Source organism: Sceloporus undulatus, chromosome 2, assembly GCF_019175285.1.
Source record: "Sceloporus undulatus isolate JIND9_A2432 ecotype Alabama chromosome 2, SceUnd_v1.1, whole genome shotgun sequence".
Classification (NCBI taxonomy): Eukaryota; Metazoa; Chordata; class Lepidosauria; order Squamata; family Phrynosomatidae; genus Sceloporus; species Sceloporus undulatus.
In genome coordinates this window covers 230681150-230703519 of record NC_056523.1, presented here as the reverse complement: position 1 = coordinate 230703519, position 22370 = coordinate 230681150, and the positions used below count along the sequence as shown (strand labels likewise).

The window sequence follows — 22370 nt, the reverse complement described above, 5'->3', positions numbered from 1 at the left end:
CAAGTTATTGTTGTTGCTGTATGCCTTCAAGTTGTTTCCAAGTTACGGTGACCCCCAAAGTGGACCTATCATGGGGTTTTCTTGGCAAGATTTGTTCAGAGGGAGTTTGCTATTGCCTTCCCCTGAGAGGATGTGGCTTGCCCAAGATCATGTAGTGGGTTTCCACGGCTGAGCTGGGAATTCAACCCTGGCAGTTCAAGCTTTGTCGAACCTTGTCAATGGGGAATACCTTTACCTTTACTTTACCTCCAGAGTCACACTCCAACACTCCTACACCACAGTGGCTCTCATGGAAAACAGGATATTGGCTGAAAAGGAAACAGGCCTTGGGCTTGATCCATCAGGGCAGTTCTTATGTTTGAATGTCATGGCTTCACATATAGATCCAGCATGGTATAGTGGTTTGAGTGTTGGACTATGACTCTGGAGGACATGCTTTGAATCCTGACTTGACAATGGAAATCCACTGTGTGATCCTGGGCAAGTCACACTCTTTCAGCCTCAGGGAATGGCAATAGCAATGCCCCTCTGACGAAACGTGCCTAGGAAACTCCATGATAACAAACTACTTGAAAATACACACAACAAATTGTTATATGAAATAATTATATAAATTATTTTACTTTCAGAATGAGAGTAGCCACTTCATATGGGACAAGACCTCTGGAGTAAACACGGCTGGTACTATGCAGTAACATCTTGGATGAGATGAAGTGAATTTGTACATATATCTGTCCAATTAGAAGGATCCTTCTCCCTTCTTAAAGAGGTGTATCAGGAAAATCAAGCAAGCAGAATATGTTGTACATGTCACATATCTATACATCTGCATGACCTCATAGATGCTAATGATACCCACAACAGAAGAGACATGTATGTGTCTACATGTAATGTAGGTGTAAATGTCAAAATGGAGCAAAATATGTTAGCTGTAGCAAGGATGGGGCTTTTCAACATGGGAAGAGAGGAAGCTGCATTATATCAAATCAGATCATTGGTTCCCCTACCTTGAAACTGATGGGAGTAGCCTTCCACAGTTTCAAAGAAATGCTTCCCAGCCATATCTGGAGATGCCAGGGATTAAATTGGGGACTGTCACATTCAGTTGTGGGGCTTACTTTAAACATGTATTAGTAAAATCTCTGAAAACAGTACATATGCTTCTTCCATTCATTCACAAGTATTTATATAACAAAACAGGCACCTCTTTTCCATCCCATCCCAATGGAATGAATGGTGGATAAGCAGCAGTAATGCAATGAATGGGAAATCCTCTCCTCTGCCACCTCACTGTATTCAAAACGCAATCTCATTCATAAGCTATAAAATACATTATGGCATTTCAGTACATTTGCATTATCCAGAGGATGACCTATATAAGCACAGCCTCCAGACAGTTCTGCTCTAGTTTAGTTTCTGTCATCACTGTTGTCAAAAACTGTTATGACCAAGGCCTTTTAGCACTGGTATGCTGACTATTTAAAACAATTTCAGTCCTCCAGCATTCTAGTAAAATATCAGTACAGAAATAAATACAATCTTGTGCAACAGTCAAAGGATGCTGTGAAATATTTGAAAGTGACATGATAGCTTACGTTGAAAATGCATTGTTTTGATTTTCACACCGTATCCCCTTGCAGCGATCGCCTTCAGTTGTCTCATAATAGAAATATAGCTGGTTAAGTCCATTTGCAAAAGCTAGCAGCACAAGGCAGTAGATGAAGAGAAACTTTAAAATGTCCAACAGCATTCTTCCAAGGGAGATCTGCAGTGGTCCCAGGTGAGAATTTGCCGTGAATAATGAGATCAGGCGGAGAGAACTAAAAATGTTTGCAATAGCAAACAGTGCCTCAGCCACCAGTGTTGGGTGCCACATATCCCAGCTCTGTCTTGGGAGCAGCCCACTGTACTGAAAAGAAAAGATTGAGGTAACATTTTTTTTCCTGCCCCAATACAAAAACCATTTTAAGCCTCGCAATTTCATGATCATTTTGATGGGTTTAAGACCATATTCCTTTAAGCAAATGGCTAGCTATGGCAACTTTTTTTTTTGCTGTTTTACAAAACAGTCCTATATTCAGGTGTGGTTTGCATTTTTGGGGACCCTGTCTCAATAAGGGGTAGCTGAAATAAAGGGTCTCAAACCAAACTGTTGCCTGGAGAGAATGTAAAGCATTTGGGGTGCTTTAGAGGAAGAAGGTTTGGAGATTTTTGGTTGTCATCAGGTCACAGTCAACCTAATGCCACCCAGAGAATTTTTGGCACCACCTTTGAATTCTCCCTAATCCTTGTGTGGGTGCAATTACACAAACTGCACAACAAAGGTTCCCTTTCAACCTGGGAGGGGGTGACCACTAGTTACCACAGACTGGAATCCCTGATCTCCCTTGGCCACATTGACACTTAGCATCATAGAATCATAGAGCTGGAAGAGACCACAAGGGCACCCAGTCCAACCTCATTCAGCCATGTAGGAACTCTCAATTAAAGCCTTCCTTGTGACCGATGGCCACCCAGCCTCTTCTTAAAGACCTCCAAAGAAGGAGACACCACCATACTCCAAGGAAGGAGACTCCACTACACTTGGAGGAAGGAGTGTGTTCCACTGTCAAACAGCCCTTACTGTGAGGAAGTTCTTCCTAATGCTGAGGTGGAATCTCTTTTCCTATAGCTTGTATCCATTGCTCTGAGTTCCATTCTCTGGAGCAGCAAAAAACAAGCTTGCTCTATCCTCAATATGGCATCCCTTCAAATATTTAAACATGGCTATCATGTCACCTCTTAACCTTCTCTTCTCTAGGCTAAACATACCCAGCTCCCTAAACTGTTCTTCACAGGAGCTCTTCCTCACTTGGAAGAAAGCTTCTTGAGCCATCAGAAATACAAAATGAACTCTGAGGTTCCAAATTAAGGATCTTCACTAAATCGGGGCTAGAGTAAAAAGCAAAGAGGGGAGAGGAGAGAAATGCAGGATTCAAAAATAATGAATATGCCACAAGATTTAATGTAAGAGAAATTTCAAAGCAAATCTGATGTTCAGTTAGTTTGTTGAGAAACAACTGCAATAGAAAACAAGTGCATATACAGTAAGTTCACAGTTAAGAGAAGAGTGTCTGAAAATATGGGAGCAATATAGCTGTAAGAGAGATCAATGGAAGCCAGATATTTTGGCAACTATACAATAAATATAGTTCCAGTACCACCGCCTGTATACTATTGTAAGTATATAGTGCCCCTTCCCCCACAATGCTTTTGCCATTGGTCAGCAAAGACAAGGAGAAGATGCCAGAGCTGTGACTGGCAAACAAGCAGACTTCATGGCTTAATAGGTCTACCATAGTCTACCTTTCTCCGTCCAGCAGTACCTCAAGCTCAGCTCCACAGATTGGCTCTCCGTGCTTTAAAAACTCCATCTACATTTTACAGTCCTAGCATACAGTATTAAAATGGCTGAAAAAATATGTCCCAGTGGCTCATACTCTCCAATATTTCACAGTTGAAAACAGGGTTGCTCTTATGAACAGGGCCTAGGTAGGAACAATGGTAGCACTGGGCAATCTCGGGAAGATGGCCTCTTTGACATAGCCTAGTTAGCATCCCAACCAACAACTAGAAAACAGATCACACATTTACCCTCCATCATTTCATAGGTGAAAACTAGGATGGATGGCCATCTGCTGGGGATGCTTTGATTTGGATTTCCTGCATGGCAGGGGGTTGGACTGGATGGCTTGTGCGGTCTCTTCCAACTCTGTGATTCTATGATTCTAACTTGGACAAATGTGGCCAATAGTTATTAATGAGGCAGAACACATAAGCAGCCATTTGTTTTTGTCTAAGCCTAATGGGAAGGGGAAGACTGCCCCTCCACTTCTCTCTTTCCTGCTGAACTAATTGAGTATAAACTATTATTTCCCTTTGAACTCAGTTTCCAGCAAAGGAGGACAAAGAGGGAAAGTGAGAGGAGGAGAAGGAATTTGGGACATTTTAAAAGCAGCAGAAAAAGTGGGATGGCAGAGGAATAACTAGGACCATCCCTGCCAAACTGGGAAGGTTTGAGGATATGGATCATGCCAGATCACGTATATATATATATATATATATATATATATATATATATATATAGGATGACAAAGGAAATGTAGGTGGATGCTTTTAGAAACAGCTTTCCTCTTCAAAGCAGGTTCAAAATGACAAAACACATGCTTCAAATAGCATGGAAATGCAAATGGACAAATTATTTGCATAAGGATAATTAAAAATTGTTTCCTAACACTGCAGATGCAGGCAGCAGAGCCGTTAAAATCATCTTGGAAACAGGCACATCTTGATGTGTTGGATTCTGTTTTGTACGCACACCACCAGTTCCAGCTCTGTTAACTGTTCATCTGTGTCAGTCAAAGGTATCTAAAGCAGGTGTCCCATGGCCTACCCATTTAATCCAATGCTACTTCAAATGAAAATTACAAGAATCTATGATGTTGCCAGAAACATTATCCACTGAGAAAGGTCAAATGAAACTGAGGTTATCCAGGCCATCCAGTGTCAATATGAAGTCTTTGTGCCCAAATCTCTTTTCAAATTTTAGATGAGATAGAGCAGACACTCTCCAACACAAAAATGTCGACCTTTTCTTAGGGACGTTTCTTATCTTTAACTTAACCGTAGGCTGCAATAGCAAATACTGACCAAAAAGGAAAGTCAACACTAAGATTTTGAAAAACAAAGGTGTCATAACAAAACTATCTCTGACATAAAAGTAAGTTATTTAATACAGAAATAATATGAATATGTCGGTCTATTACCTTTGAAAATGCAACAATTTTTAAAGATATTGTTGCGAGGTATAATGAGTTCATTACAAAATCCATCAGGTTCCACCAGTCATGAATATAATCCTGAAGGCCACCATCCCACATTTGTTTAATTTCACCCCAGATGAATCCTGAAAATAGAATAAGGAGATATTTTAAGCATGCTTCAGTACAACATATAATACAGAATGCATTTTTAAAAAACAGTGTCCATAATCATTTTGGATTGGGAACAGTCCAGAGGACACACTGCAGCTCAGTCTCTGCTATGTAGCAGAGTTCTCAGTGTTACAGCTATTGAAGTTAGTGGGACTACTCAGAAAGTCAATACACTGTGAATGCTGCATCCAATTTATAACCACTTTTCAAGCTTTTATTTTCTGCTAATGAATCATTTTATACGAGACGCCCTAGAATTCTGCATAAACAGCATATTTCCCTTTTATTTTCCTCAGGGGGCTGCCAATATCCTTTTCTAATAGCATTTGTGGCAACCTGCATGTGATGAAACTTTTATTCCTTTCAAGTTGCCTTTTTTGTTGGAAAAGAAATCTTTTATGACCTTAGACAGTCATTGACAACACCTTTTGTTTTCCACAGCAGTCATAAATGATTTAGCACACGCATTCTGAGGAATGCCTAATTGGAAACACTTATCAGATTTCATGCATCCAGGTGCTTGCAGAAATCAAGACATATTTCAAGCTGCTAAGGAACTTCACACTGAGTGTGACATACCTTTGAAAATAATGGTTTTAGAGGGGAACATGTAAGATGTCTTTTAAAGCCACAATCCCACAACAAAGATCTCCCAGTTAAGTGGATCAGAACCACCCTTGCTCTGCAGGGAAGGAGAGCTGTCTTCAAAATAAAAGGCAAATATTACATGATTTTTATTGCTATGCCTCACTAGATACTTATTTCTCATTCAGCCTCAGTCTTTTATTTAGTCATTAATAAAATAAACTATCCATGCTCTTGAGAAACGTACAGAGGGTCAACATCATTTGAGTTAGAACAAACTCCTCGCCACCACCAAAAAAAAAGGAAATATTGTCACTTGAGGATTTATGGAACTGACTTGTCTAACTTCTTTCTACAAGGCGATCACTGCAAGCAAAGAATCTAGCAACTTCCAAAGAGGTGTTAGATACGAGTGTAAAATTATCCTGAGGAAACATGAATTCTTGCCTCAAGAACTGAAACAAGATTTAGTAATTTCCAAAGAAGGATTATATTGCTAATAATGCCGGAATTTAGTTCGTCCAAAAGACAGAGGCATGCCTTATCTTTTGTTTTTCCTCAATCTCATTCCTTCTCCCCCCCCCTCAATCTAATGCATATCAATGATGTTTTTTCTGATGAGAATGACTTAGAAAACAGTGCTCATGTGCATGAGTAGAGTGCTCTTTCCTGTGTTGAGCCAAGAAACTCTAAAGAGTTTTGAGCTCCAAGACTGCACAAGACTCCTTGAATGCAGAGTGACCAGATGTCCTTCTTTTCTAGGACATAACCTATATTTCTATATGACCTATATGTCCAGGAGGAATCCCAAAATGTCATCCATTTTGAGCAGGACTGAGAAGCACAGATATACATTTATATTGTTTTTAGCTTTTATTTGGAAAAGTCCATATTTTTCTTGAATATCCTGCTTTGCAGTTAGGACATCTGGTCACACTGCATCCAGACAAATAAAGGAATAAATCTTAGTTCCTCTACAAAAAAGAAAACATCTCCTGGCAGAAGGTTAGGACTTACCCTCCTACCATATCTACCCATCATACCCTCTCCTCTACCTGGGACTCAGATTCTGGAGAACAGAGATGTGAGGAGACATGTTCTGGTCTACCTTCAGAAAAGGAAAGAGAGGACAAATTTGGCTTCCTAGCCTCAAATCTCATAGAACAGAACATGTGCCTCCCTTACTGTCAGCATATATTTTCTGGAATATGATGTGAAAATAAGTTTGAAAAGGAAGTGATCATTTGAGCATGAAGAGAATGACTTTATCTCATCCCTTCAGAGTCATTATGAATTTCATTACCTATGAGTCGTTACAACAAATAGATACCTCTCATTTCCCTCTCCATTTTCCTTTCTGAATAAATAAGATAAATTTTCCAGATGAGGAGTTAATTATAGACAGGTTTCAATTCCCCATCTTTCAGGTTTGCAATTATTCTTGAAAATCACAAGTGCCAGAGTTCCCTAGTTCACACTGACCTTTTCTGTCTATTAGTTGGGCAACTGGCTGCAGGAGAGGGCCAAGGCACAAGCAACTAGATACAGAGAATATGAGAGATGAACATTTTTATTACTAAATTTTTAATTATTAGTGTCCCTCTATTCTGCTCTGGTCAGCACCTGGGGACCAGAAGTAGTTGGACAATAAATCCCTTTGTCCCTTGTTCTACTGTGGAACAGCCCTTACTGTCAGGAAGTTCCTCCGAATGTTGAGGTGGAATCTCTTTTCCTGGATCTTGCATCCATTGCTCCGGGTCCTGTTCTCTGGAGCAGCAGAAAACAAGCTTGCTCCCTCCTCAATATGATATCCTTTCAAGTATTTAAACAGGGCTATCATATCACCGCTTAACCTTCTCTTCTCCAGGCTAAACATCCCCAGCTCCCTGAGTCGTTCCTCATAGGACATGGCTTCCAGACCCTTCACCATTTTAGTTGCCCTCCTCTGGACACGCTCCAGTTTCTGAATGTCCTTTTTGAATGGTGGTGCCCAGAACTGGACACAATATTCCAGGTGGGGCCTGACCAGAGCAGAATACAGTGGTACTATTACTTCTCTTGATCTAGACACTATACTTTTATTGATGCGGCCTAATATTGCATTGCCCTTTTTAGCTGCCGCATCGCACTGTTGACTCATGTTCAACTTGTGGTCTACTTGGACTCCAAGATCCCTTTCCCATGTAGTTTCATTCAGCCAGGTGTCCCCCATCCTATATCTGTGCATTTCATTTTTCTGCCCTAAGTGCAGTACCTTACATTTCTCCGTGTTGAATTTCATTTTGTTAGCTTTGGCCCAGCTTTCTAGTCTATTCAGGTCATTTTGAATTTTGATCCTGTCCTCTGAAGTAATAGCTATTCATTCTAATTTGGTGTCATCTGCAAATTTGATAAGTATGCTCCCAATTCTGTCATCCAGGTATTGATAAAGATGTTGAATAGCACTGGGCCCAGGACAGAGCCCTGTGGGACCTCACTGGTCACTTCTCTCCAAGCTGAAAAGGAGTCATTGTTGAGCACCCTTTGGGTTCGGTCGGTCAACTAATTACAGATCCATTTAACAGTTCCTTTGTCTAGCCCACATTTTACAAGCTTGTTTGCAAGAATGTCATGGGAAACCTTGACTGAAATCAAGATATACTATATCCACAGCATTCCCTTTGTCTACCAAGCTAGTAATTTTATCAAAGAAAGAGATTAGATTTGTCTGGCATGACTTGTTTCTCTGAAACCCATGTTGACTTTTTGTTATTATGGAATTAACTTCTAGATGTTCACAGACTCTCTGTTTAATGATCTGCTCCAGAATCTTTCCTGGTATTGATGTCAGACTAACTGGACGATAATTGTTGGGATCCTCTTTCCCCCCCTTTTTGAAGATGGGGACCACATTTGCCCTCCTGGGATTTCTCCTGTTTTCCAGGAGTTTTCAAATATGATTGCCAATGGCTCCGATATTACATTTGCCAGTTCTTTTAGTACCCTTGGTAAATGTAATATCTATAATTCTATGATTGTATGATTTGTGGTTTTTCCATATTCATGGGGGTCTAGTGCCCCTAACCCTAGAGAATATGGAGGGACATGTGTGTATACACACACACACACACAGAATGCTGCCATTGGAATATAATGTGTGAAGTAACCCATTTACTAGCATATATTTCGGGGCTGTAAATCCTCCCAATGTCCACAGGTACAACATCCCCGATTATTATTATTATGTTGTTGTTGTTATTTATTTATATAGCACTGTAGATTTGCACAGTGCTATACATAAAAACAATAAATATAAAAGAGTAAACCTGCCTATGGTGTACAATCTATTATGTGAATTTTTTTCTCTTGTATTCCAGATGCTGTCATGTTGAGAGTGGGGAGACATGTTGGTGGCAGCTGTACCTTTATGTTTTCAACACTGGGGGTATGCAGAGGGAGGCAGACATGAGGAAAAAGTCCATGACTGCCTGGACCTTCATTCCACAGCTGGTTTTACAAATAAATAAATAAAGAGAAAATTAAAAGTTCCTGTCTCAGAATGGATGAACACACCACTTCCAAAATACCTACCTCTGTTATATTCTCCCCACTCCAGCACTGCACCAATTGGTCCTAGTCTTGGGTCAAACTCAAAAACTGGGCAAAAAGAGGCCAGTCCTATACTTGATGCAAATGCTGAGATCATATATAACTCCTTGTCAACTGCAGATAAATTAATTCTCTGTGCAGTGGTATATCCCCATCTGCTGGACAGAAACAAGAGAATTCTGAACATCTCATACTAGTGATTGTGGCCATCAATATTCACATAATATGGCCACTGACAATATTTTGGGCAGTTGGTGAAAAAGTATATTAATTTACCAGCATGTGGGGGGTAGGCGGGTGGCTAAATCTACTTATTTACATCACTTTCCTCTTACATTTATAACTAGCCTTGATTTGACTTTATCTACCACTATTCTAGTTTGGAACTAGTTTGGAATGAAGGTTCTGATTTATTCCAGTGTCCTGCTCCACATTTCTTTTGTAGCACTGCAAGGCAATTGCTGAAGAATTAGACAATTCAACTGTATTTGCTTTACTAATACATTTACCCAGGACCCACGGTAATATCATCCACTCGACGATGGTTGGCGGAGGCCCCTGCATGTTCAGATCTGATCTGTCAATGTGCTGAGATGCAAGCAGCAGAAGGAACAAGAAAGTCAAGTAGGATGCAGTATGGCAGATAAATTTGATGAATGGTTTCCTGATGAAGAGCCCCAGTGGGCTCTTGGGAGCGATCAGATAGCAGACAGAAAAGACAGGGAAAAGGAATCCAACGATGACACAAGTTAACATCTTCACGGCCCAATGACGCCTTCTCCAGCCTGGAAACTCATCATACCAGCGAGAGGCAAGGAGCTGCTGGCAGTTGGGTTGGGCAACAAACTGAAAGAAAAGGAACAATTAAATCTTTCCCACCTAGTACACCTGCACTCTACAATCCATGTTCTCAACATCACTACTAGCGCCAATATTTATACCCCAGCTTTATCCCAAAACTGGGATGTAAGGTGATTTAGAATGAATTAAGATTTCTCTCTAAGAACTCAATGAACTCAAACTTCCCTATAAGACTAATTTAAATTGCTCCTCTTTATGCATAAATATTAATGATACAAGAACTTCCCCCTTTATTTCATTCAGTCATCATATATTTTTCTGTTAATAGAGAAGGATTTTTCCCCCTCGACTTATCATAGTGGTCCAGCCATTAGAACCTGGAACCTGGTAGAGTGCTCTGTTCATGCAACATTTACAAATATTGGTGCTCTCTCAAAGACTGGACTTGGCAAAGCTAACATTAATGTCGTCTTTCAAATTCCCCCCTGCATTTTGTCTCAGACCAAAGGGGATAATTTAATCTTTAAGAATACAGATTCTACATTATACAGATAACATTACCTGATTTACATTATATATAATAAATATAGCAACATTTCTCTATTGATTGAAATGTAACAGTGCCTACATGGGAAAGAATTATTTTAGAAATACTCAAGCATATATAGTTTTACCATAACACACAGGCAGATGCACACACAATTCAATGTGTACTTTCCTTTCGAACTGAAAATCACCTACAGATGGCCCCTCTGCGATCAAGAATATGTTTAACTAAGATAAATTCAAAATTCCTATCATTTGAATCTACATGCATGGACAAACCTGTGCACAAGAAATGGTTCAATTCTGCAAGAGTACAGTTAGCTTTCAGTATCCACAGATTCTACCAACCATGGGTCAAAAATATTCACACACACAGAAAATTCTAGAAAGCAAACCTTGATTTTATGTCAGGGGCACCATTTTACTATATCATTGTATATACAGTGGTGCCTCGGGTTACTAAAGTAATTCGTTCCGCGGCCGCTTTCGTAACCCGAAAAGCCTTCGTAAGCCGAATTGCCATAGGCGCTAATGGGGAAAAGCCGCGTTTCGTGCGAAAAAGCCGAAAAAAGCACCAAAAATTTTCTTCGTAACCCGAAAAAACATTCGTAACCCGGAACAATGATTTCCAATGGGATTTTTTCGTATCCCGAAAATTTCGTAACCTGGGTATTTCGTATCCCGAGGTACCACTGTAATAGGACTTGGGCATCCATGGATTTTGGTATCTAAGCGAGTCCTGGAACCAACCTCCATGGATACAGAGGTCCCACTGTAGGTTTTTTTCCCCTCTGTGTGTGCCTTTTCAACAGATTCAAAGCATTATTAATTCCTATAACCATTTAAAGGAAAAAATGATTGCTCTTCATCCTCATCTTCATCCTCCCACTGCTATATGGGAAGAATCTGATGCAACCTAAGAAGACTAGACTTTCAGCAGTAACTCAGAGATCTTTTTCATCAGATGCTCCTAGATTCTGGAACAACCTGCTGGACGAGATCCGACATATTACCACCTTGGAAACCTTTAAGAAGGCCATTAAGACGGATCTCTTCCGACAGGCCTTTCCAGACTAGAACATCCCCGCTAACCTGCCTCTTCCTCTCTCCCTTATCCTCCATCCTTATATTTACCCTACCCCAGACTCCGCTTGGAATTTTTGATCTCATTTTAGTGTATGTATATTAATGCTTTTAATTTTCTTTGGTTTAATCCTTTTTTAGAGTGTGATCATGTTTGGGGGGAGGATTGGGGATCTTGGATATTTAATACATCTCTTTTTAACTGTATGTTTTTTACTGTTGTAATCCGCTTGGATTCCCTGAGATTAAGTGGGATATAAATAATAATAATAACAACAACAACATATTCTTCATTAATCACCTCCTTCTCAAACTGAGAATCATGTTTTACTGATGGGGAAACTGAGGAGGAGAAATATTCAGTTGCCCATGGAACTGAACGTCCAGAGGAGGGCAACCAAAATTGTGAAAGGTCTGGAATCCAAGCCTATGAGGACTAGCTTTGGACTTTATTATGTTGCTGGAGCATTCCTGTTTATTCCCAGGATAAGTCCTCATGTGTGAAAATCTTAGCTGCCATTGTGTGCCTGTTGTTGTAAAATGCCTGTTTAAATACACAATTTTCCCTGTGTGGCAAAGTCCATAGGGAGCTGTGTATGTTTAGCCTGGAGAAGAGAATGTTAAGAGATGCTGTTAAATATCTGAAGGGGTGTCATACTGAGGATGGAGGAAACTTGTTTTCTGCTCTTCCAGAGAATAGGACTCAGAGCATTGGATTCAAACTACAGGAAAGAGATTCCACCTCAAAATTAGGAGGAAACTCCAGACAGTAAGAGCTGTTCAACAGTGGAAGACGCTCCCTTGGAGGATGGTGGAGTCTCCTTCTTTGGAGGTTTTTAAACAGAGGTTGCATGACCATCTGTTGTGGGTGCTTTGATTGTATAATCCTGCATGGCAGAATGGTGTTGCACTGGAAGGCCCTTGAGGTCTCTTCAAACTCTATAATTGCTGTAATGGGTCCATCACCAAGCAAGGTCTTGAAGGTAGACCCGTGGGTATATCCAGGGTACCTGGGCTTACAGATTCTGCTGTGGGCTTTTGTAACTGTTGGCAGTAGCCATGACAGCATTACGAGATGTTGTTGAGATTGCCACTGGAGGCTATGAGGTAGCGGAGGCACAAAAATCAATATGGATGGCATCTGAATCTTCAGTTATACAATGAGCTGAAAATTGGGAGATCATTGTCATTTGTTTGGAGCACCCACAGCCAAATACTATGAACCTGGGATTGGCGTGCACACACATGCCTTTCAGTGAAACACTTCAAAGCCCTTATATCTTTTCATTGTACAAATGAAGCCCTGGAATACATCAAGAGCTTAACATTATACTAGCAATGAACATAAAACATGCCTGCTTTGTTTATCTCCCTCTCCCATGAAGTTGATTTAAAACAAATCCACTGAATCCTTTCCAAATAAATCCCAGGGACTAAAATTCCAATGAGCTGTTATCAAAAGGTATTCTTTAAATAAAACAACCTGGCTGTTGTTAAAAAAAAAAAAAGGGGGGGGACATCAGAATTAAAAATCCACAAGCATACAATACAGCATTTATTCCAAAGAAGGTAAAGGAGGAAAGTGAAGCAGAACCACACAGGCAGTTAGGGGAAGTTATATGCAAAATCCCATATGGAAAAGTCTATAGCATATGAAATCTCAAGAACAAGAAACCTCAGTTCCAGGGGCTTGGATTTTAATTGGCAACTGTATTCTCAGATCTAGTGAGTGATTTCAATATTCAACAATTTATTGGTTTTCTCCGTTTGAACTTTACCCATCCATCAGCTATGTGATTAGCTGTCAATTTTTCAGCGGCCCTTTGGAAATATATCTGAACTTTCCAATAAATATATTCTCTCATTTATATCTATCTGTATAAACAGCTGCAGCAATAAGAACAGTTATGATAATGTGTCTTCAATATCCTATACAAACTCATTTTCTTTTCCATTAACAACACCTGCTGTTTGTCTTCCGTTCAGAAATACCTTTTCCTGAGGTTCAGCAGTCATGTGTCTGAACTGGCTGGTGTAGTCTTGGGGGTAGCATTCCAGAACCTCCAGGCACTTGTGGGGAACTTCAACCTACATGCTGAAACCACTTTGGGATTTTATACCCACCATGGCAACAGGAGTCCTGTTTCAACACTGAAACCATTGGCATAATTCCTGTGACAGGTATATTCAGATGGATGATCAGTAGATGTTTTGGTGGGAGGTAGTATCAATTAGCCTGTTGTCATGAACCAGCTGTTGTGCAATTATGTTTAAAGTAGACCTTAGGTCAGTGATGGTGAACCATTTAGAGGCCAAGTGCCCAAACTGCAACCCAAAACCCACTTACTTATTACAAAGTGCCGTGTCCCTCTGGCTTTCTATTAACAAACTCTGGCAAACTCTGTGCTGGGGTAATGGCACATGTGCCCACAGAGAGGGCTCTGAGTGCCACCTCTGGCACGCGTGCCATAGGTTCGTCATCACTGCCTTAGGTATTAGTCCCTTCCTGTACAGGTGAGGAACCTATTTGGGTAGTATTTTGCTAGAGATTTATGGAATCCAAGAGAATCCTGAATGTTTTAGGGAGTTTAAAATTAACACGGCAGGCATCATTGCCAATGCCTGAGACTCACTGTAGAATGGTGAATGGATTAAGAATCTGGGTATGTTTAAGTTGGGGGCAGAGAAGATTGAGAGGTGATAAGAGCCATATTTAAATACCTGAAAGGATGCCATATAGAAGATGAAGAGGGCCTGTTTTGTGCTGTTCTTGAAACCAGAACACAAACCAATGGATTCAAATTACAAGGAAAGAGATTCCACCTACACATCAAAAAGGAATTCCTGATGGTAAGAGCTGTTGTGGAACAGCCTTCTTTGGATGGTGGTGGCCTCTTCTTTTCCAGAGGCCTATAAAAAGATGTTGAGTGGCTTTATTTCAGAAATGTTTTAGTTATGTATCCCTGGATGGCAGAGGATTAAACTAGATGACCCTTGTGGACTGTATAAACCATGCTTCTTTCAACTGGTATTCAGAAATTTGTGGAAATAAACACATTTTCTCTACTAAAATGTTTTCTAATAATTGACCCAAATTAATACAATGGAAATGGAAAACAATCACACTACCATTGGTTCCTTTCACATCTCACTGCTCCAACATAAGACTGATGAGAAAAGACGGATAAAGTCTCTTATTTGACAGGTCATGAAATATACCTGCTTGTTTTGTATCTATTCTTATTTACAATGACAGGCTATGAAATAAATATTTACTATATCTGAACTACAAATGAGCAGCTGGCAGCAGTAAGTAGAATGTTCTTGACCTGTGGATAGGAAAAGGTGTGAAAAGATTTTCATTTTAAATTCAGTCAGGAGCACTACATACACCCAATATGAAAAGTCACCTTGTGGTTATCTATAATGCATTATTGGCATACTAATCTACTGATTTGTCCCAGACATGGTGTAAAGGTGAATGAGACATCAACACTGGCAAAGGTATGTTTAAGCCTGGAGAAGAGGTTAAGAGGTGATATGGTAGCCCTCCTTAAATATCTGAAGGGTGTCAGGTTGAGGATGGAACAAGCTTGTTTTCTGCTGCTCCAAAGACTAGGACATGAAGCAATGGATGCAAACTACAGGAAAAGAGATTCCACCTCAACATTAGGGAGAACCTAAGAGCTGTTTAACAGTGGAAGACACTCTCTTGGAGAGTGGTAAATTCTCCTTCTTTGGAGGTGTTTAAACAGAGGCTGGATGACCATCTGTTGGGGGTGCTTCGATTGTGTATGCCTGCATGACAAAATGGACCTGATGGCCCATCCAACTCTATGATTCTAGTATTCCCTTCTCAGAGTCAAGAAGATGAGCCGTACTGGGTAGGGAAAAAACCCCACCCCAGTTTATGCAGGGCTTATCTGAAGAGCTGGGATGGGGAAGTGTGTGTTTCTGTGAATGCTGGAGCTCAGTATGTGATGTTGGGTGATGATGGTGTGTCTTTGAGAGGCCATATGCCCTTATGTGTGACAGTGTGGATAGGGTATTTGCATATCATCACTTTAGAAACTTGCTCTGCCCAGTGTGATATATAGCCAGTATTGTTGCACAGTTGGGCCAAAATGGTCCCCATTCATCAACTAAGCCCATTCATTTGTTGTTGTTAACTGCCCTTCATCTGACCCAAACTCATGGTGACCCAGTATGGGAGTCATCTCCAAGCTCCCCTATCCTCTATTGCTCTGTTTAAGTCCTGTACATTCAGGCCTGTGGCCTCCCTGATTGAGTCCAGCCATTTGGCATGCAGTCTTCCTCTCTTTCTACTACCTTTTACCTATCCAAGTATTATTATTATCTTTTTAAACGAGCCATGACTTCTCATGATCTGGCCAAGTTTCATCATTTTGGCTTCCGGGGATAGTTCAGGCTTGATCTGTTCAAGGACTCATTTGTTTGTCTTTTTGGCCATCCATGGTATTCTAGTGCTTTTCTCCAGCACCACATTTCAAATGAGGTGATTTTCTTCATGTGTCTCTGGTGACAGTGGAGGGGCAGAGCTGGCCTGGTTCCCTTGTTTTTCCATCACTGCCTTGGTCCCAAGCAGCAGTGTCCATTCATATCCTCTATGAATCCTCCTATCCCCATGACTGGTAACAAAATCCTATTGCAGCCCTCTTTACAGTCCCATCTCTCTGAGGTTCAAAACTAAGGCCCCTTTCACACTGGCGCTTTTGCCCTGGGTAGATCCAGGCAGATTCAGTAACCCAATACCGAATCTGTCCAGAATGGATGTTCCCACTACCCTTTAGCCCGATCAAACCTCCCAGGTGCAATTAACCCCGCTTGATGTTCACACTTCAAAAGTAGCAATAAAAGATGGAGCTTCGTTATCGTTTGTTGTTGTCAATCAAATGATTTGCATATTCACTTCCGCTGTTGTCAATGGTGACGTGTCAGGGTTTTACACATCCAACCCAGGGCAAATCCCCTTCAGCGTGGATTTTCTGATATCAGGATTTTGACGAATGCAGCCATTCATCAACAGCATGGGTGCTTCCCCCCCCCCCCTTTAAAAAAATCTAGGGCAACGCTCGCATATTCTATCGATTTGTCAAATTTAATTTTAAAAAAAGCTGGCCCCAGTAGCATCCGAGTGAAAAGTGTATGAAAAGTTGTATTTTGGATGCAGCGGCAGGAACAAGCAAAAGGGGGAAAATACGTAGCATAAGCATTCACATATTCTATCAATTTGCCTAATTTGTTAAAAAAAATATCCGGCCCCGGCAACATCCGAGTAAAACTTTTACTTTGGCTGCGGTTAGCAAATGTTAGCACAAGCATTCGCATATTCCATCAGATTATTTTTTTAAAAAAAGCCACTTGCAAAGTGACCAGCGTGAGAGGCGAGGCATGTTCCACCCACTGCCACCTTCTGACCTTTATCCCTCTCCCTAAATGACCCGATCATGACTAGGGGCAAATTCCAATTTGCCAGGATCATGGATGAACTGGGTTTTCCGAAAAGAAACAGGAAAAAAACCTGATATCGGAAAATCCACGCTGAAGGGGATTTGCCCCGGGTTGGATGTGTAAAACCCTGATCTGGGTGTGCAAAAACCGGTGCCAGTGGGAACAACCCACTTATAAACCCGTTTGTGATCCGATGTATAATGTAGTGTGAATGGCTCCTAAGACTGGTTCAGCATAAATGGATGTGTCTAGTATACTGCACAGCCCAGCAACCTTTCAGGAAAAAAGTTCACTAGCTCAACCAGGTATTAGCAGTGGATAGTGCCTCCTCAAGTAGTATGGACACTGCCTCCTCAAGTCACATAGTATGATTGTGGTTGCATCCTGCGGTGGCTTCCCTTTGGTGGAAAGTTCTGGCCCATCAATGTTAATTTAACTTTAGAAAAACCTCTGATACTTGCTTTTGTTTATGTATTAGTAAATTATAGTCCTGTATTGTAGAGTCTAACAGAGAGATATTGTAAACTGATACTCCAGGTCTGCACAGTTACAAAGAAACATAAACTCTAAGGATGGAAAGCTAAACACTCACCACCCATCCCTCCACTGATTTGAAGATTGCCATAATCCATCTACATGACAACACACACACACACACACACACACACACACACACCAATCACAGTTTGTATTTCTGGTTAGACACTTCTTAGATATATTAATTTATATGATTAACTGATGACTGAGCCTCATTAATGTTACTGTGAATTAGCTTTGGGTCCTTTCCTCTTCTTTTTCATTCTCCTTTTCTTTCTTTCCAGTCCTTCTTTTGTTGTTATTGTTACTTTTCCTTGCTCTGCTTTGTATATTTACAAATTAGCAGTTCAGATGGGAAGATATAAAAGTCTACCTATTAAGGACAACATACGTGGCTGTAATTGTGTCTCAGTTGAAGAACCAGCCCATGTTTTCCCTTGAATGTCCCATTTATAATGATCATAGAAACACTTGTATTTTTTCTTTGTTAAAATCATTCAAGGGCTTCTCATCTCATGCTAATGTCCGCTTCTTGCTATCTGATGTTACTTAATTTGTATCTTTTAGAACAGCTAATTTTTTAGCCAAGGCTATACAAATATGCACTACAAATATTAAGAAGGGATCATCATCATCATCACTTATATTCCACCTTTCTCTCACTACAGGGACTGAAGATAGCAAACAGCACATTTAAAACAATACAATCTAAAAGCAATACAAAAGCATTAACATGTATAAATATAAAATTTACGGTTCGGGAAATTACCCTACCCATGAAGTGCAATTATTTCTACTTTAAGCTGCTCACTTTTTAAATGTAAAATGTTTGCAAAGAATAATACAAATATGGAAAGAAAGGGGGGAAACAGATATCCTTACCTTTTTCATTTCCTCTTACTCTTTATTCTATTTCCCCATGCATCCAGAATAATCCAGTTCTCAACCAAGTTTTCATCACTGCCTTGGTGTGTGGGTGACATGGGATTCAATAAATGAGTAAATTTAGAGGAAAGAGTAGCTCAAAGGAATGCAACGCTACCAAGTTGAGTGACTTAAGAGAAAGCAGTCTCTTTCTCTTACTTTTTTGCTGGCTGTGCTGCATATCATGGTGGATCAGGTGTCCTAGTCCTATGCTGTTTTCCACTGGTCAAGGATGGGGACCTTTCCAAAGAGGAAATTAGGGGGGATAGCTAAGTATGTTAAACTAGCAGCCAGGACATTCCTATAACGTTATATTCCTAGTAGATTGAGCTTGCTGCCAGAGACTGATGAAAAGGCCAGGTCATCAGGGGCCTTAATGTTGTTGTTTACCAGAGGATTTTTTGAGGAGGAAGACCACAGTCCTGTTTCAGTCATTACTAAAGACGTTGCAGTATGGACACTGAGGGATCTGCTGCAGTCACATGCAACACTTGTGGGATGTTTGTCTTCTTGCCTACAGAAGTGGAGAACTTCATATGCACCAAGTGCATGTTGGTAGCCCTCTTGGAGGAGAAAGTACAGCAGCTGGAGTCTAGAGTAGCTACACTTCAGCATATTAGGAAGCAAGAGGATTTCCTGGACACAACGGAACTAACAATCCTGGATGAGTACCATGCAGATGAAGTTGCTGGAGCGGAGGAGGTCACTTCCCATACACAGGAGGAAGACAGCTGGAGGAATGTCACACAGAGAAGTAGGCCAAGAAGGGACTGTTCTGGGAGCTTGCAGCTAGAGAATCGATTTGAAGCTCTTTCCCTTATCAAGGAAGACGAAGAAGAGCAGCATGGACAGACTTCAGGGACAGAGCAGGGGAGCCTGAGAGTCCCACCCAAGGGAACAGTCGCTGCTAAGCCTCGAAGGAGGCGTGTGGCCATAGTGGGGGACTCCTTGCTGAGGGGTACAGAAGCAGTGATTTGTAGGCCTAACAAGATGTCTCGAGAGGTGTGTTGTCTCCCTGGGGCAAAGATCTGTGATGTGACAGAGAGGCTGACAAGACTGGTCAAGCCTACTGACCAATACCCCTTCCTTTTGGTCCACATGGGAACCAATGATACTGCAGGACACAGCCTTCAGAACATCAGAAGGGATTATGAGGCTCTTGGTAGGAAGCTGAAAGAAATGGATGCAAAAGTTGTCATCTCGTCTGTTCTGCCAGTTGAAGGGCACGGTCCAGGAAGGGAGAGGAAAATAGCAGATGTGAAAAACTGGATCCACAGATGGTGCCACCAAGAACCATTTGGATTCTTCAATCATGGGCTGTGGTTCCATGAGGAGGGACTTCTTGCAATGGATGGGTTGCATCTCACGCCAGTTGGAAGAAATATTTTTGCCAACAGTCTCAAGAACTTGATCAGGAGGGCTTTAAATTGAGTTCCGAGGGGGAGGAAGACAATATAAAAGAAAGCGAAAGGGCTGGAGAAAATGGTCAAACTGACATAGAGGAAGCAAGACAAATAGTGCAAGGACCCAACAGTGGGAGGCACATGCAGCAAGTAAAGGGGACCCATGGTCTGCGATGTCTCTACACTAATGCACAGAGCATGGGAAATAAGCAAGATGAACTCGAACTCCTAGTACAACAAAGAAAATATGATATAATAGGCATCACTGAAACCTGGTGGGATGAGTTTCATGATTGGAATGTGGAAATAGAGGGAAAGAACCTTTTCAAGAGAAACAGGCCAAACAGGAAAGGAGGAGGAATAGCACTATATGTCAGAGATATTTACACCAGTGAAGAGATCCAGGACATCAATCCTGGAAGCCAGGTGGAGAGCATCTGGATAAAAGTTAAAGGGGAGGGAAACAACAAGGATGTTATTGTGGGAGTCTACTACAGACCCCCAAGTCAGACGGAGGAATTGGATGATGCCTTTCTAGAACAGATGATCACACACTCAGAAAGGAGGTCACTTCCCATGTGTAGTAGTGTAGTAGTGATGGGTGACTTCAACTATCCTCATATTTGCTGGAAGTCAAACAAAGCCAAATTCTCAAGGTCTAGCAAATTCCTCACTTGCCTGGAAGACAATTTCATTGTCCAAAAGGTGGAAGAGGCAACAAGGGGATCAGCTATTTTGAATGTGATCCTAACCAACAGGGATGTCTTAGTTAATGGGGTGCAAGTGGTGGGATCCTTAGGTGGAAGTGACCATGTTCTCTGGAGTTTGTTATACAATGGAAAGGAGAAGCCAGGCATAGTCAGACACGCATCCTAGACTTTAGGAGAGCGGATTTCAGTAAACTTAGAGAAGTATTGAGGGTGATCCCATGGTCAGAATTACTAAAAGATAAGGGAGTTCAGGATGGATGGGAGTTTCTCAAAAGGGAGATACTGAAGGCACAATTTCAAACAGTGCCAGTGAGAAAGAAAAATGGGAGGTGTCTCAAGAAACCAGGATGGATGACTAAGGAACTTTCAACTGAGCTAAGTTTGAAACGGAAGATGTATAAGAAATGGAAAAAGGGGGAAATCACAAAAAAGGAATTCAAAGAAATAGCTAGCAAGTGTAGAGATAAGGTCAGAAAAGCTAAAGCGCAGAATGAACTCAGGCTTGCTAGAGAGGTTAAGAACAATAAAAAGGGCTTTTATGGATATGTCCGCAGCAAAAGGAAGAAGAAGGAAATGGTAGGGCCACTGCATGGAGAAGATGGCAAAATGCTAAGAGAAGATGGAGAAAAGGCAGAATTACTCAACACCTTCTTTGCCTCAGTCTTCTCAGAAAAGGAAAGGGGTGCTGAACCTGAGGATAATGGAGCAGAGGACAGATTAGGGAAATTTCAGCACAGAATAAGTAAAGAGATAGTACAGGAATACCTTGTGAATCTAAATGAATTTAAGTCTCCAGGACCAGATGAACTACATCCAAGGGTATTAAAAGAATTGGCAAATGTAATATCGGAGCCATTGGCAATAATCTTTGAGAACTCATGGAGAACAGGAGAAGTCCCAGCAGACTGGAGGAGGGCAAACGTTGTTCCCATCTTCAAAAAGGGGATGAAAGAGGATCCAATCAATTATCAGCCAGTTAGTCTGACATCAATACCAGGAAAGATTCTAGAGCAGATCATTAAACAGAGAGTCTGTGAGCATCTAGAAGGCAATTCCATAATCACAAAAAGTCAACATGGGTTTCAGAGAAACAAATCATGCCAGACAAATCTGATCTCTTTCTTTGATAAAATTACCAGCTTGGTAGATGAAGGGAATGCTGTGGATATAATATATCTTGATTTCAGTAAGGCCTTTGACAAAGTTCTCCATGACATTCTTGCAAACAAGCTTGTGAAATGTGGGCTAGACAAGGTAACTGTTACATGGATTTGTAATTGGGTGACTGACCGAAGCCAAAGGGTGCTCAACAATGGCTCCTTTTCATCCTGGAGAGAAATGACCAGTGGGGTCCCACAGGGCTCTGTCCTGGGCCCAGTGCTATTCAACATCTTTATCAATGACATGGAGGACAAAATTTGGGACATACTTATCAAATTTGCAGATGACACCAAATTAGGAGGAATAGCTAATACTCCAGAGGACAGGATCCAAATTCAAAAGACCTGAATAGACTAGAAAGCTGGGCCAAAGCTAACAAAATTCAACACGGAGAAATGTAAGGTACTACACCTAGGGCAGAAAAATGAAATGCACAGATATAGGATGGGGGACACCTGGCTGAATGAAACTACATGTGAAAGGGATCTTGGAGTCCAAGTAGACCACAAGTTGGACATGAGTCAACAGTGCAATGTGGCAGCGAAAAAGGCCAATGCAATTTTTGGCTACATCAATAAAAGTATAGT

The 22370-nt window shown here is 41.0% G+C and overlaps 1 protein-coding gene across 3 annotated transcripts in view; it reads right to left on the bottom strand.

Annotated features, from left to right (window-relative positions):
- TRPC4 (transient receptor potential cation channel subfamily C member 4) overlaps window positions 1–22370 on the bottom strand; it is a 191772-nt gene that overhangs the window by 18168 nt on the left and 151234 nt on the right. For 2 of the 3 annotated variants that reach the window (XM_042455802.1, XM_042455803.1), the window contains exons 4-6: window positions 9656–9992; window positions 4806–4945; window positions 1596–1909 (exon numbers count right to left, since the gene is read on the bottom strand). In XM_042455802.1, coding sequence (XP_042311736.1) covers window positions 1596–1909; window positions 4806–4945; window positions 9656–9992 — 791 coding nt within the window. Of the gene's footprint in view, window positions 1–1595; window positions 1910–4805; window positions 4946–9655; window positions 9993–22370 lie in introns of those variants that run through there. The other variant, XM_042455804.1, reaches the window with a different exon arrangement.